Source organism: Oncorhynchus mykiss, chromosome 6 (genome assembly GCF_013265735.2).
Source record: "Oncorhynchus mykiss isolate Arlee chromosome 6, USDA_OmykA_1.1, whole genome shotgun sequence".
Lineage (NCBI taxonomy): Eukaryota > Metazoa > Chordata > Actinopteri > Salmoniformes > Salmonidae > Oncorhynchus > Oncorhynchus mykiss.
Window position 1 is genome coordinate 87,685,377 of NC_048570.1, and position 25,871 is coordinate 87,711,247.

Genomic DNA, 25,871 nt, shown 5'->3' on the forward strand with positions numbered 1-25,871 from the left:
TCAGACGTGTGTTTAAATATTGAAACTAAGTTGAAGCCAGTGTGGCATACAACATTATACAGTAGTACTTACTGCTTATTGCAAAGCATTAGCATATTTTTATCAGAGCTAGAGGAATTAAATACACCTCTAATGAATCGTCATTTACAATTTCACCTAAAAATTTAATACATCTTCTTTGGTTTTGTATAATGATAATAATATATGCAATTTAGCAAACACTTTTATCCAGTCTCATGCACAGAACCAAAGCGGAAAACAAAAACGGGCTAGGACCAGTCATTGGCATCGATCAACATTATGTTTTTGATCAATTGTATTTCTACTTTGACTTGTTACCCTAGGAACAGAGAAGTTCTAGAAGTTAAACGTTTTGTATGACCCTTTAGGATGTGAAAGTAAAAACAGATATCTCAGTAGGTTAGCAATGACGGTCTCAGTAGGTTAGCAGTGACGGTCTCAGTAGGTTAGCAATGACGGTCTCAGTAGGTTAGCAGTGACGGTTTCCGTAGGTTAGCAGTGACGGTCTCCGTAGGTTAGCAGTGACGGTCTCAGTAGGTTAGCAGTGACGGTCTCAGTAGGTTAGCAGTGACGGTCTCAGTAGGTTAGCAGTGACGGTCTCAGTAGGTTAGCAATGACGGTTTCCGTAGGTTAGCAGTGACGGTTTCCGTAGGTTAGCAGTGACGGTCTCAGTAGGTTAGCAGTGACGGTCTCAGTAGGTTAGCAGTGACGGTCTCAGTAGGTTAGCAATGATGGTCTCAGTAGGTTAGCTGTGACGGTCTCCGTAGGTCAGCAGTGACGTTCTCAGTAGGTCAGCAGTGACGGTCTCAGTAGGTCAGCAGTGACGGTCTCCGTAGGTCAGCAGTGACGGTCTCAGTAGGTCAGCAGTGACGGTCTCAATAGGTCAGCAGTGACGGTCTCAGTAGGTCAGCAGTGACGGTCTCAGTAGGTCAGCAGTGACGGTCTCAGTAGGTTAGCAGTGACGGTCTCAGTAGGTTAGCAGTGACGGTCTCAGTAGGTTAGCAGTGACGGTCTCAGTAGGTTAGCAGTGACGGTCTCAGTAGGTTAGCAGTGACGGTCTCAGTAGGTTAGCAGTGACGGTCTCAGTAGGTTAGCAGTGACGGTCTCAGTAGGTTAGCAGTGACGGTCTCAGTAGGTTAGCAGTGACGGTCTCAGTAGGTTAGCAGTGACGGTCTCAGTAGGTTAGCAGTGACGGTCTATCTCCCTCTCTCGCACTCACCAGGCCGTCACAAGTGCTTATAGCCGCCCTCCCCTTCATGGTTGCCTGGTCCCACACGTCCCCGATAAAGTGGCACAGCGAAGGGCCATGGCTGCGTATTTTGGCCCCCTCCATGCCACCGTACCTTCGCTCAGTCAGGAAGCCAGGAGCCAGCAGGTGTGGGTTGAGGGTGAGGTTGAAGTGCAGATTGTGGCCACCATGCTGCAACTGGTAGAACACCCGTGTAGGGTTTCCTGGTTCCCCCTGGGTTTCCCTCCGCTGTACCCGGCTGACGCGGTAGGACACAAAGTTGGACAGGAAGTGACCTTTGGCGTCCACTCGGTAGGGGTGAACGACCTCGTACTGCGGAAGCCCCTGTAGAAAGCTCTCTGGTTGGGAGAGAAAATAAAAACATGCTGTCTACTAATTGACTGTGAGGTTGTAAACAAACTTGGCAAGCTGTAAACAGTTCCATCTGCACAAGGCACACATACACTATCCATCATTTAAACAGGGCTTGAATATGACTACAGTATGTCTGTCTTTTTTATTTGAGGATGAGCATGTGACCCAGTATCCACCAATGGCAGGCAATAGTCATGTGGAGTCGTGGATGAGGTCTCACAACGGGCGCTAACTAACTAGGGCTTCGGGTTACTATAGAAGCTGACTGGAGTGTCGATCAGTCTGCTGTACTCTCCTACGCTACGTCTGCCTACACCCGGGTCCTGGCAGGGGGGCATCATCACGGTGATCGGCGGCGTGCTGGCCCGCTGTGCCACCTTCAATGAGCGGATGAGGCTTAAGGCCCTCACTTACACACAGACAGAAACGTACGCGCACACACAAGCACCGTTCAAAGAACGGTATGAATTTGAATAGCAGCATGCACCTCACAGCACTTTAATCATATGCTAGATGTGCCCTAGTAGTATACTAGATGTGCCCTAGTAGTATGCTAGATGTGCCCTAGTAGTATGCTAGTGGTGCCCTAGTAGTATACTAGATGTGCCCTAGTAGTATGCTAGATGTGCCCTAGTAGTATGCTAGTGGTGCCCTAGTAGTATGCTAGATGTGCAATAGCAGTATGCTAGATGTGCCCTAGTAGTATGCTAGATGTGCCCTAGTAGTATGCTAGATGTGCCCTAGTAGTATGCTAGACGTGCCCTAGTAGTATGCTAGATGTGCCCTAGTAGTATGCTAGATGTGCCCTAGTAGTATGCTAGTGGTGCCCTAGTAGTATACTAGATGTGCCCTAGTAGTATGCTAGATGTGCCCTAGTAGTATGCTAGTGGTGCCCTAGTAGTATGCTAGATGTGCAATAGCAGTATGCTAGATGTGCCCTAGTAGTGTGCTAGATGTGCCCTAGTAGTATGCTAGATGTGCCCTAGTAGTATGCTAGACGTGCCCTAGTAGTATGCTAGATGTGCCCTAGTAGTATGCTAGATGTGCCCTAGTAGTATGCTAGTGGTGCCCTAGTAGTATGCTAGATGTGCCCTAGTAGTATGCTAGTGGTGCCCTAGTAGTATGCTAGATGTGCCCTAGTAGTATGCTAGATGTGCCCTAGTAGTATGCTAGATGTGCCCTAGTAGTATGCTAGTGGTGCCCTAGTAGTATGCTAGACGTGCCCTAGTAGTATGCTAGTGGTGCCCTAGTAGTATGCTAGACGTGCCCTAGCAGTATGCTAGATGTGCCTTAGTAGTATGCTTGATGTGCCCTAGTAGTATGCTAGATGTGCCCTAGTAGTATGCTAGATGTGCCCTAGTAGTATGCTAGTAGTGCCCTAGTAGTATGCTAGATGTGCAATAGCAGTATGCTAGATGTGCCCTAGTAGTATGCTAGATGTGCCCTAGTAGTATGCTAGATGTGCCCTAGTAGTATGCTAGTGGTGCCCTAGTAGTATGCTAGATGTGCAATAGCAGTATGCTAGATGTGCCCTAGTAGTATGCTAGATGTGCCCTAGTAGTATGCTAGATGTGCCCTAGTAGTATGCTAGTAGTGCCCTAGTAGTATGCTAGATGTGCAATAGCAGTATGCTAGATGTGCCTTAGTAGTATGCTTGATGTGCCCTAGTAGTATGCTAGATGTGCCCTAGTAGTATGCTAGATGTGCCCTAGTAGTATGCTAGATGTGCCCTAGTAGTATGCTAGTGGTGCCCTAGTAGTATGCTAGATGTGCAATAGCAGTATGCTAGATGTGCCCTAGTAGTATGCTTGATGTGCCCCAGTAGTATGCTAGTGGTGCCCTAGTAGTATGCTACTGGTGCCCTAGCAGTATGCTTGATGTGCCCTAGTAGTATGCTTGATGTGCCCTAGCAGTATGCTAGCAGTTACATAGGCAGTCACAGTGTATTCACATGGTAGTAGATACATAGGCAGTCACAGTGTATTCACATGGTAGTAGTTACATCGGTAGTCACAGTGTAATCACATGGAAGTAGTTACATAGGCAGTCACAGTGTATTCACATGGTAGTAGTTACATAGGCAGTCACAGTGTATTCACATGGTAGTAGTTACATAGGCAGTCACAGTGTTTTCAGTGTATTCACATGGTAGTAGTTACATAGGCAGTCACAGTGTATTCACATGGTAGTAGTTACATCGGTAGTCACAGTGTATTCACATGGTAGTAGTTACATAGGCAGTCACAGTGTATTCACATGGTAGTAGTTACATAGGCAGTCACAGTGTAATCACATGGTAGTAGTTACATAGGCAGTCACAGTGTATTCACATGGTAGTAGTTACATCGGTAGTCACAGTGTATTCACATGGTAGTAGTTACATCGGTAGTCACAGTGTATTCACATGGTAGTAGTTACATAGGCAGTCACAGTGTATTCACATGGTAGTAGTTACATCGGTAGTCACAGTGTATTCACATGGTAGTAGTTACATCGGTAGTCACAGTGTATTCACATGGTAGTAGTTACATCGGTAGTCACAGTGTATTCACATGGTAGTAGTTACATCGGTAGTCACAGTGTATTCACATGGTAGTAGTTACATCGGTAGTCACAGTGTAATCACATGGTAGTAATTACATAGGCAGTCACAGTGTATTCACATGGTAGTAGTTACATCGGTAGTCACAGTGTATTCACATGGTAGTAGTTACATAGGCAGTCACAGTGTAATCACATGGTAGTAGTTACAGTGTATTCAGTGTATTCACATGGTAGTAGTTACATAGGCAGTCACAGTGTATTCACATGGTAGTAGTTACATAGGCAGTCACAGTGTATTCACATGGTAGTAGTTACATCGGTAGTCACAGTGTATTCACATGGTAGTAGTTATATCGGTAGTCACAGTGTATTCACATGGTAGTAGTTACATCGGCAGTCACAGTGTATTCACATGGTAGTAGTTACATCGGTAGTCACAGTGTATTCACATGGTAGTAGTTACATCGGTAGTCACAGTGTATTCACATGGTAGTAGTTACATCGGCAGTCACAGTGTATTCACATGGTAGTAGTTACATCGGTAGTCACAGTGTATTCACATGGTAGTAGTTACATCGGTAGTCACAGTGTATTCACATGGTAGTAGTTACATAGGCAGTCACAGTGTATTCTGTGTATTCACATGGTAGTAGTTACATCGGTAGTCACAGTGGTATCAGTGTAGGTACATGTTGTTACATAGTGCTTAGGCTAAACGTTTGCTGCAAGCACATTTTCCAGGATTTGTGGAAAAACTCCAAATGAACTATTACGCTAAATGAATAGTGAAAGTGGCTTCGTCAAAGCACTGGTTTTCCATGTCTGAATCTCCATGGCAATAACTGTATATCTCTATACTACTACCTTCAGGAATGTATACTGTTTATCATGACTTTCTCATCTCTTTACCTGAAAAGCTATGACAGTGACAAATGTATTCATCACAAAGGAGAGGAGAATAAAAACAGCACTAACCCTTTCTATAAAACACAGACCTAACAGAAAGATCTGTAAGCCATATTTATTTCTGCCTAAAATTCAAAGAGGAATTCAGAACGGGTTTCACTTCAAAAGTCAGACCAGTCTCACAGGAGTAAACAGGGAGCTGATTTGAATGGGTGAGATGCGGTGGAGGTATATAGGAAGTGAAGGGTAGTGATTGTTTTTTTTTCTTTGATTTGGGGTGTTAAGAGTTGCTCTCACAGGGAATGTGTTATGCCAACCCTGAGACTGTTGAATCCTTTGATAGAGGACAGTGCCCACCAGTAGAGTCAGGCGCCATCCCAAATGCCACTGCTGCAGTACCAAGCTATCTCCCCCGTGTCAGTCCATCGCCTCGCAAACCGATTACACTTAGCCTTGGCTCCCCAGAGCACCCGCTAAGGTTGATTTGTATGGACGGTAGAGTGTCAAACAGCCCAAGGGTGTATCTAGACTGCCTTTCCCTTGTTCACTAAGGCTGATACAGAACACAGGGAGACCAAGGGGAGAGGGGTGAAGGAGAGAGAGAAGGGGTGAAGGAGAGAGAGAAGGGGTGAAGGAGAGAGAGAAGGGGTGAAGAAGAGAGACAAGAGGGGAGAGAAAGAGAGAGAAGGGGAGAGAAAGAGAGAGAAGGGGTGAAGGAGAGAGAGAAGGGGTGAAGGAGAGAGAGAAGGGGTGAAGGAGAGAGAGAAGGGGTGAAGGAGAGAGAGAAGAGGGGAGAGAAAGAGAGAGATAAACAACTGGAATATTTGTTCAAAAGTAAGTGTACTACTGGTATTCTTTTTTTTTAAATCAACCCCCCTTTTTTCTCAGACCAAGACACTTCAGCTCAGAGGCCAACTTTAGGTTAACTACTGTATCTAGCATCCTAAACACAGGAGGTTGGTGGCACCTTAATAGGGGAGGACGGCTTGTGGTAATGACTGGAATGGATTAGGTGGAATGTTATGAAATACATCAAATACATGGTTTGATGCCATTCCATTCGCTCCGTCCCAGCCATTATTATGAGCCGTCCTCCCCTCAGCAGCCTCCACTGATCCTAACACAGCATGAGTTATTGGACTAACGGGAGCCAATACTTTAAAGAACTGAACACTATTTAATCCTGATGCCATTCACTCATGTTGTTTGCAGGGCAGTTTAAATTGACTAGTGGAATGAATGTGACTATCACTGTGAGGTACAGACACAGTAGGTAAGCATGAGCGTGTTTATATGACATATTCAGGCATGACCCAAGTAAAGTTTAGGGTAGCAAACTACAGCTAGGCTACTAGAATTTTAAGCATGGCCTGAAGCGTTAGAGGCGGCTCAATTATGCATCTCTCTGGTGGGGGAGAAAAAAACGGAAATACTGTAGCTGTTCTCATACAAGCTGGAAATAGGTATAGCCTGGGAACATCACGTCTGTTTTGAGTCATGTGCTCATGGGATTTCGGCACCTCATTCAATGCATAAAATGGGAAAACAACCTTTATAAGTGTCAATATTTCCCAAGTGAACTGCTTGCATAGATCAGTCATCGCTAGGCTGTTTGTGTAAAGGCTGCGTAGATCAGTTACATCGCTAGGCTATGTTTGCATGAGTTGAGGCTGCGTAGATCAGTCACATCACTAGTCTGTGTGTGTAAAGGGTGCGTAGATTAGTCACATCGCTAGGCTATGTGTGTGTGAGTTGAGGCTGCGGATATCAGTCACATCGCTAGGCTATGTGTGTGTGAGTTGAGGCTGCGGATATCAGTCACATCGCTAGGCTATGTGTGTGAGAGTTGAGGCTGCGGATATCAGTCACATCGCTAGGCTATGTGTGTGTGAGTTCAGTCTATGTGGAGCTGAGCAGTTGCCAATAGTCTGCAGAGGTCCCCTTGTTACTGACATTTTAAAATGCCAGCATAGCTGAACTATTGCATAAAACTATTTAAAATAAAAGTAACGTTATATGTCAGACGAATGATTCATTGATTTTAAGAGGCTGGCTTACCCGTCTCTTGTTCAAATCCAAATGTTTTACTGTTGTTAAACATCGCCAAGATCCCCGCTGCAACCAGAAAGTAAATTGGAGAGAAAGGTTGTGCAAGTCCGCAGTGTAAGTAAATCATCTTGTTGGAAGGTAAAGAAAGACAATATGTTATTATGGTTTATCCTCACTGTACCGACTGTCATTTCAAACACTTTCAATTTTGTAGTGAAACACTTATATCCCGCTAGAACCATGCACTTTAGACATAGAAAGCGTGACGGCGGCGATATAAACTTAATTAACTTCTGTACGACGTTGTATCCTTCCTCAGTGATTTTCACACGCGTCTTTTGCGTTCCAAGAATTGTAAACTGTAAGTGTTGTTTGCTGACAAGACGATGTCTTCCTTTCTTCCATCAAGGCCCCTTCGACAGCCCTGACAGTTAGGAACTTTCCCTAACAAGCCAAACTTTGCTGAAGAACCTCCCTCTCCGATACAGTTTAGTGGGTGGATTTGAGAGAATAGAATGCTTTTCAGTAGTAGCCCAGGGGATGGTAGATGATGGGGAAACTATTACATTACATTATTTGGATTGCCTGTTAAAATAAAAATACGTATGGTGTGCAATCGTAAATAAAGTGGGATAGTTGAGGAAAATCGAATTGACACATTTAACCGGATGTCAAATAGGCTTCCCGACACGCAATAAAGGCTAATATTACGATTGTAACACCATATTAAATAATATTGCTTGTATATTATATGAATACAGCGACACTTTAGCCTACTGCATAATCTCGTTCGCATGGTTACTGCGCCGAGCACCAATGTTTAACGGGACCTGTGTGCATTATGCACTGTGAGGAGCCCCAAACTCCAAGGAAATCATAAACACGACCGATCAATTGCATTATGTTTCCTTTGTGAAAATTATACTTTCATCTTGGAGCTCAGAATACTGTGTATCCCCCTATGGAAATGATGTGTCAAACTCATTCCACCTAGGGCCTATGCTGGGTTTTTGGTTTTTCCTTTCAATTAAGACCTAGACAACCAGGTGAGGGGAGTTCCTTACTAATCAGTGACCTTAATTAATCGAGTACAAAGGAGGAGCAAAAACCCGCAGACACACGGTCCTCCGTGGAACAAGATTGACACGTTCCCCATAGCGTCCTTCACTGATCTACTGCTGGTTGAGCCATCATGTTGCCCCCTCTAGCGGAAGAGGACGGTCAGTTTGGCACAAAATGTCGAGAATAAATATGGAAATGTCATAGAATGAAGAAGGAAAAACACTTGTAAAATGTAATGTCTGCCATGTTAAAGCCGATAAGGAAACCGATATGAGTAGGCTAGACTAGGGGGAGGTTTTGGTATTATTTCGTGCACAAGGGAGGAACAACTGTTTCATTGTTTTGCCACACTATATTGGTCCTATTCAAACCATAAAGTATTGGCGAATGGTCAAGTAAATAATCTCCCATAATTCATTATATTTTGTTAAATGTCAGGGACCTTTTTTCCCCTATAAAAACAGCAGCCCGCCGCGACCGGGAGACCCCATGGACGACGCAGCCTGTCCCATCGCGACTCCGGTGGCGGGCCGGGGAGCAAGCACGCTGAAACCGTCGCCAGGTGTACGGTGTTTCCTCCGATACATTGCTGTGGCTGGCTTCCGGGTCAAGCGGGCATGGTGTCAAGAAGCAGTGCGGCTTGGCTGGGTCGTGTTCCGAAGGACTGTAACTACCAAGTACTCTATGTGGACACCTGCTCATCAAACATCTCATTCCAAAATCATGGGCATTGATATGGAGTTGGTCCCCCTTTGCTTCTATAACAGCCTCCACTCTTCTGGGAAGGCTTTCCACTAGATGTTGGAACATTGCTGGAGGGACTTGCTTCCATTCAGCCACAAGAGCATAAGTGAGGTTGGGCACTGATGTTGGGCGATTAGAGATTCCTCATAGTCAGCGTTCCAATTCATACCAAAGGTGTTCAATGTGGTTAAGGTCAGGGCTCTGTGCAGGCCAGTCAAGTTCTTCCACACCGATCAACAAACCATTTCTGTATGGACCTCGCTTTGTGCATGGGGGAATTGCCATGCTGGAACAGGAAAGGGTCTTTCCCAAACTGTTGCCACAAAGTTGGAAGAACAGAATTGTCTAGAATGTCACTGTTTTCTGTAGCATTACGTTTTCCCTTCACTGGAACTAAGAGGCCTAGCCTGAACCATGAAAAACAGCCCCAGACCATTATTCATCTTCCACCAGACTTTACAGTTGGCACTATGTATTTGGACAGGTAGCATTCTCCTCGCATCCACCAAACCCAGATTAGTCTGTCCGACTGCCAGCTGACTCTTGGCATTGTGCATGGTGACTTTAGGCTTGTGTGTGGCTGCTCTGCCATGGACACCCATTTCATGAAGCTCCAGTTCTTGTGCTGATGTTGCTTCCAGAGGCAGTTTGGAACTCGGTGTTGAGTGTTGCAACCAAGGCCAAACGATTTTTATGGGCTTCAGCATTCGGCGGTGCTGTTCTGTGAGCTTGTGTGGCCTACCACTTCCCAGCTGAGCCGTTAATGCTCCTAAACATTTCCAAATTTGACGACCTGACTTGTTGGAAAGATGGCATCCACATTGAAATTCACTGAGCTCTTCAGTAAGGCCATTCTACTGCCAATGTTTGTCTATGGAGATTGCATGGCTGTGTGCTCAGTTTTATACACCTGTCAGCAAAGGGTATGGCTGAAATAGCTGGATCCACTCATTTGAAGGGGTGTCCACGTTCTTTTATACATATAGTGTAACTTATTTTATTTTGGTATCTGAAAATTCATATTTTTGTCGAGACCTATCAGCAGTTTATTCACAAAGGTCTATCACAGAAAGGTCCATCACAGAAAGGTCCATCACAGAAAGGTCCATCATGTCTCAAACGACCAATCCACGCGATGCAGGGGCAGGCGCTGTGAACACGCACGACTACGCACCTGTATAAGACTCCAGTCAAGATGCAAAGTTTCACATTGATTGCGGCGTTATAAAGGACTGTAGACACGATAACTTTTATCATACAAGCTTCAATTACTTAAAATGAACAGCTAAAATAAGCACTCAACTGTATGGAGCGCGAGGACTATTCTGTGATAGGCCATCGAGAAGCGACCTGATGCTAGTAGAAGCACCGGTGTTGCATTCTATCTGTGAGGATGGGCGAGCTACTCAACCACAGCGGGATTTTGGCATTGAACAGGACTTTAATGGATGATGACAAATTCGGCAGTCTGGAGGATATTGACGTGACCGCGGACGGCACTCCGATTCTAAGGATAATCATCTCCGTTGTTTACTCCATTGTGTGCGCGGTAGGGTTAATTGGGAACTTGTTAGTCTTTTTCCTAATGAGGTTAAAACAGGGCCGGAAGAAATCGAGTATTAACTTTTTCATCATCAACTTGGCAGTGACGGACTTCCAGTTTGTGTTGACTCTGCCGTTCTGGGCAGTGGACACCGCACTGGACTTCAGCTGGCCGTTTGGAGACGCCATGTGTAAAATCATCCTTTCCGTAACAGTTATGAACATGTACGCTAGCGTGTTCTTTCTGACTGCTATGAGTGTGACCAGATACTGGTCTGTCGCCTCGGCTCTGAAGAACCGGTCGAGACAGAGGTCGTGTTCGGTGAAATTGGTGTGCGCGGTGCTGTGGGTCTCCGCAACCATTGCCACAGCACCCACTACCATTTTCTCCTCAGTGACCGTAGTGGCGGGGGAGAAGCTCTGCCTCATCAGGTTCCCTGAGGGACATGACTGGCTCGCGCTCTACCATCTCCAAAAAATCATCATAGCGTTCGTAATACCCATGCTGATAGTGTCCGTCTGCTATCTGATGCTCTTACGGTTTATCCGTCTGAGGAGCATGAACAACAACCACCCCAAAAGGAGGTCGAGGGTGACCAAATCTGTCACCATCGTCGTCCTCTCCTTCTTTCTTTGCTGGATGCCAAATCACGCCATCACATTCTGGGGTGTATTGGTGAAATTTAACGCTGTCAATTGGGATAAATCCTACTATTTGGTCCACACCTATGTATTCCCGGTGACTGTGTGCCTCGCGCATGCCAATAGCTGCTTGAACCCAGTTCTGTATTGTCTCATGCGACGTGAATTCAGAAAGATGCTGAAGGATTTGTTTTGGAGAATTTCCTCACCAGCCATCTCCAAAGCCTGTACAATACGTACGTTTACGGGGACGTGCAACACACGTGTAACACACGACGACAACCAAGGGGTTATTCCATTGAATGTTCTAGACACCACACAATGTCGACTGTCCTTTATTGACAGACCGGATCTTCCCGCAATACCGGGTCTACCCGGAATGGCACCTGAAGATTCACAGTGCATCCACCAGACATAATTCACTTACTCTGTGAAACGACTTGCTGTAATTACGCATGCATTTTGGAACTATAAATGACAGAGTTCTTGAGTTCCCAATGTTGTCATTACCCACGAGGCACCAATTGCGCAGAGTAGGCCAACGGAGTGAAAAGCAGTATTTACAGAAATGTTGGTGCGTCCCTGGCACGCACTGGAATGGGTAGGACATGTACTTGGTAAACTTTGCGCGCAATGATTACATGTTGATTTTAAGATAAGAGAGTCACACATTTAGAGTACACCGAAGTCCATATTCCCTGTGGATATTATGCCCATTGTTGGAATGTTGAGATGTTTCTTCTGTCTTCCATTCAAGCTCACACATTGCCATTCAGAGCCAATGCACACATGTTTGGTACATGAAAATGGAAATAAATGTGATCTTATTAATATGTTATCAGTGCTTCTGTTGTGGTATCTGAATATATGGCTGAGTGTAAAAGGGTCATTACAATGTATGTGAAATAAAGAGAATATCAATTAAGCATCTTGGTCGATTGATATATTCAGACAATATGTTGTGTGGGTCAATTTGCTATATATCAATTACTAAAACTCTTTAGATGTCGAGAAATGGTCGATTGAAGATATTCAATGCGTTATTGGAGATTACTTAATGCGTAAGGCCGCACAAGTTGAGCTGTAACTGCGACGATATAATGAATTGCAAGTAGACAGTACTTTATAAATAAAGATAAGCATATTTGAATGTGTATTTTCTTCGTTCATATAGAGAGTTTGAGAAGGTTGCCAACTCCGGAAGCCGGCCTACGGTTATCTACTTCATTTTACCGAGATTACACTTTCAGAAATCGTAATGACACTCAAATCTATTAATATTAAGAAATCAACCGGCCCGGACTAATGTAACATTTATTTTCCCCAAATTGGTGCAGAGATCTTTGCTGTCCTTCTCACGCATATATTCAATCTTTCATTGGCGAGTGATACGATTCCAAAAGTCTGGAAAGCAGCTTATACATCTTGGTCGATTGATGTATTCAGGCAATGTGTTGTGCGGGTCAATTGGATAACGTTGGATAACTATAGTCCCGTTTGTAAACTATCTGCACTGGAAACATCTTTGGAAAACCTGGTTGAACTCACAATTGAAAGAATTTCTGTATAATATCTAATTTGATCTAAATTCCAGTCGGGTTTTAGAGCCAAGCATAGTGCAATTACTGCAGTAACTTAAGGTTGTAGGTGATATTCTAGATGCTCAGGACAAGAAACATCACTGTTTAATTTTTTGATTGACTTATCAAAGGCCTTTGTTGACCATTCCCTGCCAAAAAAAGGTTGGTTTATGTGTTGAAGCATTGGATTGGTTCCAAAACGACCTTTCTGACAGAATGCAGTGTGTAGCACAGAGGGTAATACATACAGCTTCAAAGGCTCATTTCCCCAGGGCTCAATTTTAGGTCTGATCCTTTTTTTACAATGCATATAAATGATACAGCGAAGACTGTATGCTGATGACAGAATGATTTATTCTAGTACATCTTGAAGGCTTTTCAGGATTTACAGTTGGCTTTTGATGCTGTTTGAATTTAAACGTGTGCTTAATGCAAGGAAAGGGTTTTCTCTTTGAAAGTAGACACATGGAGTCACTTGCAGATTTCAACTCTAAAAAGTCAGGAAACTGATAAGGTCACCTATAAGTATCTTGGGAATTGGTTAGAAGAAAAGCTGCATTTTAAACAGCACATTGATAACTTCACCAGAGAACTGAAGTTTAAAATGGGTTTCTCTTTTAGGAACAAAACTTGTTTTTCAATGTTAGTCAGAAAGGATCTTGTTCGGTGCTGGATTATAGTGCCTATACGCAGGCCTTAGCAAGTACCTTAACTCTGGACACAGTGTATCATGGTGCTTTTAAGATGTATCACCAATGCCAGATTCCTCTCTCACCCATCACAGTGATTTGTATGGCCTGGTGCAATGGACCTCTCTCTCCATGGTGCAAACACACTGGTGCACTTTTGTGTAAATAGAAAGCATTGATAAGGCAGCCCCTTTTGTGTCTCTGTTCCTTCCTGACCAGGTCAGTCACTCAATACAGTCTTCGTTCAGTAGCTGCCGTCCTTGTCTGTTCCTAAGTCTAGAACTGATATGGGGAAACAAGATTTTTCCCCCCAGAATTCTGGAACATGCTTCATTCTGGAACATGCTTCATTCTGGAACATGCTTCATTCTGGAACATGCTTCATTCCGGAACATGCTTCATTCCGGAACATGCTTCATTCTGGAACATGCTTCATTCTGGAACATGCTTCATTCTGGAACATGCTTCATTCTGGAACATGCTTCATTCCGGAACATGCTTCATTCTGGAACATGCTTCAAAAGATGTTCCAGTTTGGGGAGTTAAGTGTCCTTCCCGGTTTTTAAGACAATGTTTTTGATAGCTACAGTTGTATATTTTTGATGTATTTATATTTTTTGAAACATGTTATGTACACGCTGCTATTTCCCTGGTCAACCTGGCAAGAGGTTTCTAACCTCCAATGAGTCTTACTTGGTTAAATCAAAATAAAACTATTATGTTTGGTAGAGGTGTGGTGAAGCGTTTCCCTAACTCGGTCCTCTGGACAACATTTAGGTTTTTTCCCTAGCACAACAGATTCTAATAATCAACTCATCATCAAGCCAGGGTTTTCCCCCCTGGCACAACAGATTCAAATAATCACCTCATCATCAAGCTAGGGTTTTCCCCCCCTAGCACAACAGATTCAAATAATCACCTCATCATCAAGCTAGGGTTTTCCCCCCTGGCACAACAGATTCAAATAATCACCTCATCATCAAGCTAGGGTTTTCCCCTAGCACAACAGATTCAAATAATCACCTCATCATCAAGCTAGGGTTTTCCCCCTGGCACAACAGATTCAAATAATCAACTCATCATCAAGCTAATGTTTTTCCCCCTGGCACAACAGATTCAAATAATCAACTCATCATCAAGCTAATGTTTTTCCCCCTAGCACAACAGATTCAAATAATCAACTCATCATCAAGCTAGGGTTTTTCCCCTAGCACAACAGATTCAAATAATCAACTCATCATCAAGCTAATGTTTTTCCCCCTGGCACAACAGATTCAAATAATCAACTCATCATCAAGCTAGGGTTTTTCCCCCTAGCACAACAGATTCTAATAATCAACTCATCAAGCTAATGTTTTTCCCCCTAGCACAACAGATTCAAATAATCACCTCATCCTCAAGCTAGGGTTTTTCCCCCTGGCACAACAGATTCAAATAATCAACTCATCATCAAGCTAGGGTTTTTCCCCCTAGCACAACAGATTCTAATAATCAACTCATCAAGCTATTGTTTTTCCCCCTAGCACAACAGATTCAAATAATCACCTCATCATCAAGCTAGGGTTTTTCCCCTGGCACAACAGATTCAAATAATCAACTCATCATCAAGCTAGGGTTTTTCCCCTGGCACAACAGATTATAATAATCAACTCATCATCAAGCTAGGGTTTTCCCCCCTGGCACAACATATTCTAATAATCACCTCATCATCAAGCTAGGGTTTTCCCCCCTGGCACAACAGATTCAAATAATCAACTCATCATCAAGCTAGGGTTTTTCCCCCTAGCACAACAGATTCTAATAATCAACTCATCATCAAGCTAGGGTTTTCCCCCTAGCACAACAGATTCTAATAATCAACTCATCATCAATCTAGGGTTTTTCCCCCTAGCACAACAGATTCAAATAATCAACTCATCATCAAGCTAGGGTTTTTTGAATCATCTGTGTAGTGCTTGGACAAAAACCAAAACGTGCCTCCCTTGGAGTCCCCCAGGACCGAGTTTGGGAAACACTGGGTGCTGGGTCATGATGAAATGAAGATGTACAGACAACTGCCCAAATACAGGAAATACCAACAAGTGTTTTAACCATGTGCCCCCCCAGAACAGCTTCAATGTGTCTTGGCAGATTCTACCAGTCTGGAACTCCATTGGAGGGATGCAACACCATTCTTCCACCAGAAATTCCATATTGGTGTTTTGTTGATGGTGGTGGAAAACGCCGTCTCTGGCATCGCTCCAGAACCTCCATTAGTGTTCCACTGGGTTGAGATCTAGTGACACACATTCTCTGTTTTTCTAAACATGCTGTGTTCCTTTGAGACCCCTCTTTCAAAGTCACAGAGATCTCTTCTAGCTTGGTAGCCAAAATAACACACAACTGGGCAATTCTATACGTGGCCCTAAGCATGATGGGATGTTTTAATTGCTCAGGAACCACACCTGTGTGGAAGCACCTGCTTTCAATATACTTTGGTATCCCTCAAGTGTTTCCTTCATTTAGTCAGTTCCATGTATATTCTCCACATATTCTTCCTGCCCTCCTGCACTCATCAATGGATTAGCAATATTGGATGACTAAATTAAATGGCATTACATTCTTGGAAAAATATATGCTTACTGACAATACATTAGGCAGAGGATTCCTTTGACATGCGTAATTTACGCCCAAAATGCATGGTGTGTGCACAAATAATGCCCCTCAAATTGCAGGCTGCAGTTGCACACTTGACAAAATGCCCAGTGTGTGTGCAAAGAATTCAGTCCTTCCTACATATCTAGTATTTAAAAATATATATACTCCTACTAATCATGTTGAATAATTTGGTTATTATGACAAGTAAATATTGACTTAAATTGTTATTGTAAAGAATATTGTGGGAGGAACAAACAACATGCACTACTTTTTAGTTCAATGGTATGGCTGAAAGAGCTTGGATGACTGCATCATGTAAACTACATTTATCAAATCCTCAATGGTATGGCTGAAAGAGCTCGGATGACTGCATCATGTAAACTACATTTATCAAATCCTCAATGGTATGGCTGAAAGAGCTCGGATGCCTGCATCATGTAAACTACATTTATCAAATCCTCAATGGTATGGCTGAAAGAGCTTGGATGACTGCATCATGTAAACTACATTTATCAAATCCTCAATGGTATGGCTGAAAGAGCTCGGATGACTGCATCATGTAAACTACATTTATCAAATCCTCAATGGTATGGCTGAAAGAGCTTGGATGACTGCATCATGTAAACTACATTTATCAAATCCTCAATGGTATGGCTGAAAGAGCTCGGATGACTGCATCATGTAAACTACATTTATCAAATCCTCAATGGTATGGCTGAAAGAGCTCGGATGCCTGCATCATGTAAACTACATTTATCAAATCCTCAATGGTATGGCTGAAAGAGCTCGGATGACTGCATCATGTAAACTACATTTATCAAATCCTACACCGAGAACATAAGTTCAACAAACAGTTTAAAACTCAAAATCGAAAGGGATGTTTTAGTTGATTTGGTTTATTTTAATGTCCATTACATATTGCACATGCAGCAGATACTCTTCCTGTAGATACTCTTCCTGCAGCAAGTCAAATAAACCCCCCCAATTAGAATTTAAAAAAGGACATCCATTTAATTCATCAAATGCACTTGTATAAATGATAGAAAGTAGCGTACAATAGACACAAACCTAGATGATCAATACATTAAGTGCATGCAGGTGGTTGGGTAATGCTCAGTGCATGCAGGTGGTTGGGTAATGCTCAGTGCATGCAGGTGGTTGGGTAATGCTCAGTGCATGGAGGTGGTTGGGTAATGCTCAGTGCATGGAGGTGGTTGGGTAATGCTCAGTGCATGGAGGTGGTTGGGTAATGCTCAGTGCATGCAGGTGGTTGGGTAATGCTCAGTGCATGCAGGTGGTTGGGTAATGCTCAGTGCATGGAGGTGGTTGGGTAATGCTCAGTGCATGGAGGTGGTTGGGTAATGCTCAGTGCATGGAGGTGGTTGGGTAATGCTCAGTGCATGGAGGTGGTTGGGTAATGCTCAGTGCATGGAGGTGGTTGGGTAATGCTCAGTGCATGCAGGTGGTTGGGTAATGCTCAGTGCATGGAGGTGGTTGGGTAATGCTCAGTGCATGGAGGTGGTTGGGTAATGCTCAGTGCATGGAGGTGGTTGGGTAATGCTCAGTGCATGGAGGTGGTTGGGTAATGCTCAGTGCATGGAGGTGGTTGGGTAATGCTCAGTGCATGCAGGTGGTTGGGTAATGCTCAGTGCATGCAGGTGGTTGGGTAATGCTCAGTGCATGCAGGTGGTTGGGTAATGCTCAGTGCATGGAGGTGGTTGGGTAATGCTCAGTGCATGGAGGTGGTTGGGTAATGCTCAGTGCATGCAGGTGGTTGGGTAATGCTCAGTGCATGGAGGTGGTTGGGTAATGCTCAGTGCATGCAGGTGGTTGGGTAATGCTCAGTGCATGGAGGTGGTTGGGTAATGCTCAGTGCATGGAGGTGGTTGGGTAATGCTCAGTGCATGCAGGTGGTTGGGTAATGCTCAGTGCATGGAGGTGGTTGGGTAATGCTCAGTGCATGGAGGTGGTTGGGTAATGCTCAGTGCATGCAGGTGGTTGGGTAATGCTCAGTGCATCGAGGTGGTTGGGTAATGCTCAGTGCATGGAGGTGGTTGGGTAATGCTCAGTGCATGCAGGTGGTTGGGTAATGCTCAGTGCATGGAGGTGGTTGGGTAATGCTCAGTGCATGGAGGTGGTTGGGTAATGCTCAGTGCATGCAGGTGGTTGGGTAATGCTCAGTGCATGGAGGTGGTTGGGTAATGCTCAGTGCATGGAGGTGGTTGGGTAATGCTCAGTGCATGCAGGTGGTTGGGTAATGCTCAGTGCATGGAGGTGGTTGGGTAATGCTCAGTGCATGGAGGTGGTTGGGTAATGCTCAGTGCATGCAGGTGGTTGGGTAATGCTCAGTGCATGCAGGTGGTTGGGTAATGCTCAGTGCATGGAGGTGGTTGGGTAATGCTCAGTGCATGGAGGTGGTTGGGTAATGCTCAGTGCATGGAGGTGGTTGGGTAATGCTCAGTGCATGGAGGTGGTTGGGTAATGCTCAGTGCATGCATAACCAGGTCCCTTCCATGACCATGCTTCCCTGTCATAAAGGACGTCATCTCCTCCTGTCCTGTCCCTCAGTAATCCACTGACGGTAGTGTCACCATCCTGGTGAACTCCTCGTAGTGCACGTTGCCATTAGACTTCACGTTGGCTTCTCTGAACAGCTCGTCCACTGCAAAGTTTAGAGGGGAAACAACTTCATGTTAATTCGCCGATCTGGGACCAACAACAAGTATGTTAGCAGGTAGAAACTTAAAAAAATTAACTCCGTTCAAATGATGTGTTTTATCATTTGCAAATTTACACAAGAATCAGTTAATGTATGTGTTGACACATTTGGTGTTTGGTATTTTATTAGGATCCCCATGAGATGTTTCAAAAGCAGCAGCTACTCTTCCTGGGGTTCAACACAAACATGAAACATAACACAGAATTACATAATACAGAACATCATTAGACAAGAACAGCTCAAGGACAGAACTACATACATTTTTAAGAAGGCACCACGTAGCCTCCATGTCAATACACACAAACTATCTAGGTCAAATAGGGGAGAGGCGTTGTGCCGCGAAGTGTCGTTTTATCTGTTTTTTGTAACCAGGTTTGCTGTTTATATGAGATGGAAGTTCCATGCCATAAGGGCTCTATATAAAACTGTATGTTTTCTTGAATTTGTTCTGGATTTTGGGGACTGTGAAAAGACCCCTGGTGACATGTCTGGTGGGGTAAGTGTGTGTGTCAGAGATGTGTGTAAGTTGACTATGTAAACAATTTGGGATTTTCAACACATTAATGTTTCTTATGAAAAGACGTGATGCAGTCAGTCTCTCCTCAACTCTTAGCCAAGAGAGACTGGCATGTATATCAGCCCTCTGATTACAATGAAGAGCAAAACGTGCCGCTCTGTTCTGGGCCAGCTGCAGCTTAACTAGCTCTTTCCTTGCAGCACTGGACCACACGACTGGACAATAATCAAGATTAGACAAAACTAGAGCCTTGGGACAGATATCAATTCAATTTCATTGAAATGATGTGGAAATAACGTTGATTCAACCAGTGTGTTCCCAGTTGGGAAGCTCCCATCTGCATGTGTATTTCCATAGGGTCTCTTGGAGTCACTTGGGGCATCACAACAGTCTAAAGTGGCCTTGTTTCTGCACTCATTTAACCCTTTACACTCCTGTGAATTGGCCTATGGATAGGGCCACATAATAAAAATTAAAAAAATGTACCCCCTTTTTCGTTATATCCAATTGGTAGTTACGATCTTGTCTCATCGCTGCAAATCCCCAACGGACTCGGGAGGGGCGAATGTCGAGAGCCACGCGTCCTCCGCAACATGACCTGCCAAGCCGCCACTGCTTCTTGACACACTGCTTGCTTAACCCGGAAGCCAGCCGCACCAATGTGTCAGAGCCCGGCCCGCCACAAGGAGTCGCTAGAGCACAATGAGACAAGGAAATCCCCCTCCAGCTAAACCCTCCCCTAACCCGGACGATGCTGGGCCAATTGTGCGCCGCAACATGGGGTTCCCGGTCACATCCGCCTGTGACACAGCCTGGGATGGAACTGGTTAGGGCTACCTTGACATGTTTCTTACAGAAGAAATATGACAAGCATATGCATTTGCATGGTACAAATTGAAAGGGAACAGTTTAGAGATTATTAGACCAAGAGGTGAAGACAACAGTTTACCTAACAAGACTGAATCCAAGCACTTGATTTTATGTGCATTTTACATTATGTACTTTTTTGCCACATTTGTTCATAACAAAATGTGAAAATACTCTGGATACATTCAGTAACATGATAATATCCCTGTAAAATGTGTTGTAGTTGCAACACAAGACAGAACAATAAGAGGTTTGAGAGAGAGGTGTAACTGCTCTCCAAAGTGTGCACATTTCCTAAGAAATGTCAATGCCCTTTTATGACTCAAAGAAAAGACTTCAACTGTACGGTGCCTTTTTGAGCTCCTAGCTGCGGTGGAGGAATTAGAGCGAGGACACACGTAGTTATTTTGTTTGGAACACAACCCTGCATCCCTGCAATCACACAATTACTGTTGTTTAAGCAATCCAAGAACGGTCCTTTATGAAAATCGCAATCTGGGTCAGATGGGAATCATTTGAAAGCTTGTTCTATTGCCAACATGACAAGCTAAGTAATAAAACATGACATGAAAGTGTTAGGATTTCACAATGCAATTTAGGGAAACATATCGTACATTTGGCGCGCATAGACTGGTTAGCTGTCAACGTCACGAAAACGATGCACGACATTCAATGGGGTAGAAGTCTTGTTGTGATTCTGGATGGCCAGATAGCTACCAACAATGAAAAAAAACCTGGCATGAGGGGAATTGTAGTTGGCTAATTTCAGATAGTTTTATTTTGTTCTTGATAACATGTCTTGTTTTGAGGTGTTTGGACAGATGTCATGTCTCTGCTAATATGGCAAACATATGCTAGATTTCTAAACAACAACTGTAACAATGTATTTGAGAGACAAGTGCTCATTGTGCAAATTGATTTGTGTTTTCAATAAATCAAATATACCTTGCGTTTCAACAATCTAAGCCAACCCCATGGTTGCGCGGTTATTGCTAAACAACCAAACCAGTCTATATAAAGGAATCATGAGTGCATTCAGATGCATGTGCCAAGGCAAATGTTCTTCACTGTAGACAGACAGGCTCATTCTGTTAAAAATAAACCAGGGTATGACACCATGTCTTCTTGTGACTATACATCAAACATGGTGATCATAAACGCTGTATATGAAATTAGATTTATGACATGAAAATGTGAAGTGCACATTTGGACTCAAGGGTGTTAGGCTTGCTTGTAATGACATCAAAGCAGTATTTATTATAATCCTCAACATTTTATCTTTCAAAATACATAGAGTCCTCTTAATTTACAACATTTCCCTCACGCAGACAAAACATTTTAAAAAGTTGCCCAATTAGCTGGAGGGATGGGGGCAACTTCTTGTCTCTGCAGTGCTCAAGTTCAGATCGGCTGTCAGTCAAAACCCAGACAGAGCTGTGAAGCACAGAGCCTGAGCTCTGATGTCATGTATAGCACGTTACTGTACAGACACCGAGTTCCAATTTAGGTGTTTATCAGTGTACAAATCTGCCATTTTCAACCCGTATACATACGGGTACAAGCGTAAAGGGTTAAAAGAGCTGAACTGATAAACTAATACCAGGTAAAGTTATACCAGTTATATTTGACTTTTTTGCTTTTGTTTACCTCTACCATCTGTTCAGATCAGTGCAGATGATGTATAAGAGATTGTGAGAAGGAGCCAATTCAGAATGTTGAGCTGCACTTTCAGGGCCAGTTTCCCAGACCCAGATTAAGCCTACCTACTGCTCCTGCGTTAAACGGCATTTTCAAGAGGCTCCATTAGGCATTATATCTAGTCCTGTCTTAATCCACGACAGCTAAAACTCCTAGTGATAGAAACACATTGTAGGCTACCTTCTTTATCAGTCAGCTTCTCTCCTAGCTTGGTGAGCTTGGCCCGGAGCTCCGAGGCCAGGATGTAGCCCTTCTTCTGCTTGTCCGTCATCCTCATGGCCTCCAGGATCTCCGCCTTGGGGTCCTCCTGCTGGATCTGCCGGTGCATCATGGTCAGGAAGGTGGAGAAGTCTAGCTCACCCTTCTTTTCTGGAGAAGGACGGATATTAGTAGAACTAATCACCTGCAAAGGGCACCATTGATCCAAAATAGGCCTAAATGCTGCTGTTAAAGTGACTGGTTATCTCCTACATGGCCGAGTTGTATATGTCCATACAACTGTACTGAGCATGGTTGGTTATTCCTTACTTCAATAAAATAACTTGTTAGGGGAGTGGAGTATGTCAATATGGCTGCATTTACACAGACAGCCCAATTCTGATATTTTTCCCACTAATGGATCTTTTGACCAATCACATCAGATCTTTTCACATCTTTTTCAGCGCTGATCTGATTGGTAAAAAAAAGTGAAAAAATATCAGAATTGGGCTGTCTGTTTAATGTGTAAAATTATGAACTGCAAATGGGCATGAAGTTCAGAGTAACAGAGCAGGCAAACTTTATGACTCTCAGAAAAACATTCTGTTCAATATTGTAAATCGGGAAGTTGGGGATTGATGGGAAAAAATCCTGTTGAGTCAAACGTGTTCTAACCAAAGCCTTTTTCACATTACCAAATCAGTTAATTGGTTTGAATATTTCTCAGTACTTCCCCCAGGTTAAAAAGTTCAGTGCAGCAATTTTGAAGAGCTGAGAGAAGATAAATATTTTTTTAATGTAATAAATGTAATTGGAACAAGCTTGGGACAGATTTCAGCTAACGTGTAGGTTACACTCAATGTGACAACTTCTCCCTCTACCCATCCCCCAAGTAGCAGCTTGCCTGCCTACTAAATCATTTACGGCCAAAACCTCACTACGATTCATAAACAGTATGGCTAGATCAACAGGTGTCTAGAGCCGCCTCAATATTCTAAAGTCTTCCGCTTCCCTGCTTGTTCCCTTCATCTGCACTGACCTTTAAACAGGCCGTGGTGAAGGAGAGGAAGTCCCTTTAGAACCCTCAAACTCAACCAGTTCCACTGTGGTTTTTTATCATTCCCATTTAATTAGGGACTGTTTTAGACCTGGAACACCAGGTGGGCGCAATTAATTATCAGGTAGAACAGAAAACCATCAGCCTCCGGACCTCGTAGGGTAAGAGTTGAATACCCCTGCTATAGACTACTGAGATGCCCCCAGGGTCAGTCACTCTAGACCAGGGCTCTCCCAACCTTGTTCCTGGAGAGCTACTCTTCACTCCAACCCCAGTTGTAACTAACCTGATTCAGCTTATTAACTAGCTAATTATTAGAATCAGGTGCGCTAGATTAAGTTTGGTGTGAAAACCTACAGGACCGTAGCTCTCCAGAAACAGGGTTGGAGAGACTTGCTGTAGACTATTGACATTCCCCCCAGGGTAGGTCACTCTCGACCAGGGGTACTCAACTCTTACCCTACCCAGTCCGGAGCCTGCTGGTTTTCTGCTTTACCTGAACATTAATTGCAAACACCTGCTATCCCAGGTCTAATTCCTGACCTGATGGGTCAGTCAATCTAGGCTACTGAGATGCCCCCAGGGTAAGTCAATCTAGGCTACTGAGATGTCCCCAGGGTCAGTCAATCTAGGCTACTGAGATGTCCCCAGGGTCAGTCAATCTAGGCTACTGAGATGTCCCCAGGGTCAGTCAATCTAGACTACTGAGATGTCCCCAGGGTCAGTCAATCTAGACTACTGAGATGTCCCCCAGGGTCAGTCAATCTAGGCTACTGAGATGTCCCCCAGGGTCAGTCAATGTAGACTACTGAGATGTCCCCAGGGTCAGTCAATCTAGACTACTGAGATGTCCCCGAGGGTGGGTCAATGTAGACTACTGACATGCCCCCAGGGTAAGTCAATCTAGACTACTGAGATGTCCCCAGGGTAAGTCAATCTAGACTACTGAGATGTCCCCGAGGGTGAGTCAATGTAGACTACTGACATGCCCCCAGGGTAAGTCAATCTAGACTACTGAGATGTCCCCAGGGTAAGTCAATCTAGACTACTGAGATGTCCCCGAGGGTCAGTCACTCTAGACTACTGAGATGGCCCCAGGGTCAGTCATTAAACTACTGAGATGCCCCCAGGGTCAGTCATTAGACTACTGAGATGCCCCCAGGGTAAGTCAGTCTAGACTACTGAGATGCCCCCCAGGGTAAGTCAGTCTAGACTACTGAGATGCCCCCCAGGGTAAGTCAGTCTAGACTACTGAGATGCCCCCCAGGGTCAGTCATTAGACTACTGAGATGCCCCCAGGGTCAGTGAGGGGCCCTTGATGGCGTACCTATCTTGTGGACCTGCAGGTGTCGGTCGATCTCACCGAAGGTGGGACTCGTCCCCAGACAGCGCATAACTGTGATCAGGTCCTTGGCTTCAATCTTCCCCTTGCGCTTCTTGTCGTACAAGGAGAAACATTCCTTGAACTCTACAGGGAAAAACAGGCAAATAATGCACCAAAAGAAACTAAAAAACAAATCATGATAATCCATTCTAAAAACAGTGCATATTACAATGTTTCTCCTCTCCAAGGAGGCAATTCAAATGTTCTTGTCTCACAAGTGTAGAGAAATAAGTAAATCATACTTGTAACCTCAATTGGGACTATTTTCTAAAATTCCCTTTTTAAAAAGACATTGCTCTCAAAGTTTGTCACAACATTTTACTTTACTGTTCAATATCAATTTATTGAAAAATAATGACATTATTTATGTCCCATGTGACCTCCCACACACCAAAAGAAAAGCTAGCAAACAAAATAGCACACCTTACCGTTGATCTGAGTTCCTGACAGGAATTTAGCCTGAGGAAAAACACAATACACCATGAATTGGCCTAAACATGTACAGAAATGAGTAAACACAAAACACTTCAATTGTTTTTTTCTTACCATGTCTGTAGTCAGAGATCTCTCTTCCTGGAATGCAACTGGCTTACCTTACCTGTCTCCACACCCATCCGCCTGCCGGTTCAAAGTCCACCACAGAGTACATGTTATTTAATACCGGTTGCTGTGGAAACTGAGATAGTGGATCCAAGGTATCATATTATCCTCTCCCTTTCTCTTCTATCAAATACTTGTGATACTAATCACTACCTTATTATCTGATATGACAACCAGGATATGTTAATCTACACAGCGTGGCCATTAGCAGACAAGTTACAGTATATAAAAATAATGGTTTAATAAAAAAAGTTAAATTCTTCAGTAAGATAGGTAACTTTGTCTATATTAAAAGTAGGCGTAAGTATGATTGATCTTGCTCAACTAATAGAACTCCCCCGTTTCAATTCAATACCATTTTATGTCTAGTGAAAGGACAGATGACAGGATAGTGATGACACTGAATAATATATTCATTTCCTGAGGTAGCTGCAATATATAACATTACCACTAGAGGACACTGTCTATCAATCCAGCCATGTACTAATACTCCATATAATAATTTGGTATGTGTATACCCCACTACATCTGGCGTGTACTCTGTATTCCACTCAGTTGGTAGATCATGGTGCTTAGAGAGCATGGTGCTTGCAGTGCCAGGTTTGTGGGTTCGATTCCCACGGGGGACCAGTAAGATAAAAAGGTAAAATGTATGCTCTCACTACTGTAAGTCGCTCTGGGTCAGAGCATCGGCTAAATGACAAAAATGTCAAATGTAAATCTGCTATAGGAGACATATGACCTACTTCATTACGGAGTAACCTTGATGATGATGTCTGTTATACAGTATATGCAAGTACAATTAAGCATGT

At 43.8% G+C, this 25,871-nt stretch overlaps 3 protein-coding genes across 4 annotated transcripts in view; 1 reads left to right on the top strand and 2 right to left on the bottom strand.

Moving 5' to 3' along the window:
- LOC110513865 (A disintegrin and metalloproteinase with thrombospondin motifs 7) overlaps nucleotides 1-7,696 on the bottom strand; it is a 146,837-nt gene extending 139,141 nt beyond the window's left edge. The window contains exons 1-2 of the mRNA XM_036981387.1: nucleotides 7,133-7,696; nucleotides 1,241-1,608 (exon numbers count right to left, since the gene is read on the bottom strand). Of these exons, the coding sequence (XP_036837282.1) occupies nucleotides 1,241-1,608; nucleotides 7,133-7,175 (411 nt within the window). The 5' untranslated portion in view covers nucleotides 7,176-7,696. The remainder of the gene's footprint in view (nucleotides 1-1,240; nucleotides 1,609-7,132) is intronic.
- A 1,926-nt stretch (nucleotides 7,697-9,622) lies between these two features.
- Nucleotides 9,623-12,205, top strand: LOC110526759 (relaxin-3 receptor 1-like). Its single transcript, XM_021607944.2, has one exon. The coding sequence runs from the start codon at nucleotides 10,323-10,325 to the stop codon at nucleotides 11,529-11,531; it is 1,209 nt and encodes a 402-aa protein (XP_021463619.1). The 5' UTR covers nucleotides 9,623-10,322; the 3' UTR covers nucleotides 11,532-12,205.
- A 4,694-nt stretch (nucleotides 12,206-16,899) lies between these two features.
- On the bottom strand, nucleotides 16,900-25,388 carry LOC110526758 (calmodulin-like protein 4). 2 transcript variants are annotated; one of them, XM_036981390.1, is made up of 5 exons: nucleotides 25,006-25,388; nucleotides 24,888-24,918; nucleotides 24,403-24,543; nucleotides 22,001-22,189; nucleotides 16,900-18,681 (listed from the first exon to the last, which is right to left on the bottom strand). In XM_036981390.1, exons 1-5 carry the CDS (start codon nucleotides 25,006-25,008, stop codon nucleotides 18,584-18,586), a joined length of 462 nt encoding a protein of 153 aa, XP_036837285.1. In that variant the 5' UTR covers nucleotides 25,009-25,388; the 3' UTR covers nucleotides 16,900-18,583. The 2 variants fall into 2 exon arrangements, with proteins under 2 accessions (XP_036837285.1, XP_036837286.1); XM_036981391.1 differs by lacking the exons at nucleotides 24,403-24,543; nucleotides 24,888-24,918; nucleotides 25,006-25,388 and adding an exon at nucleotides 23,058-23,081.
- Nucleotides 25,389-25,871: the final 483 nt, after the last annotated feature.

What these genes read in the sequence shown, in the direction of transcription:
- LOC110526759 (XM_021607944.2), top strand. Translation starts at nt 10,323, where the DNA reads ATGGGCGAGCTACTCAACCACAGCGGGATTTTGGCATTGAACAGGACT.
- LOC110526758 (XM_036981390.1), bottom strand. An exon ending in GTCAGGAACTCAGATCAACG is followed by an intron (nt 24,544 to 24,887) that starts GTAAGGTGTGCT and finishes TTTTCCCTGTAG; the next exon opens with AGTTCAAGGAATGTTTCTCC. An exon ending in CCTGCAGGTCCACAAGATAG is followed by an intron (nt 22,190 to 24,402) that starts GTACGCCATCAA and finishes GTCCTTCTCCAG; the next exon opens with AAAAGAAGGGTGAGCTAGAC.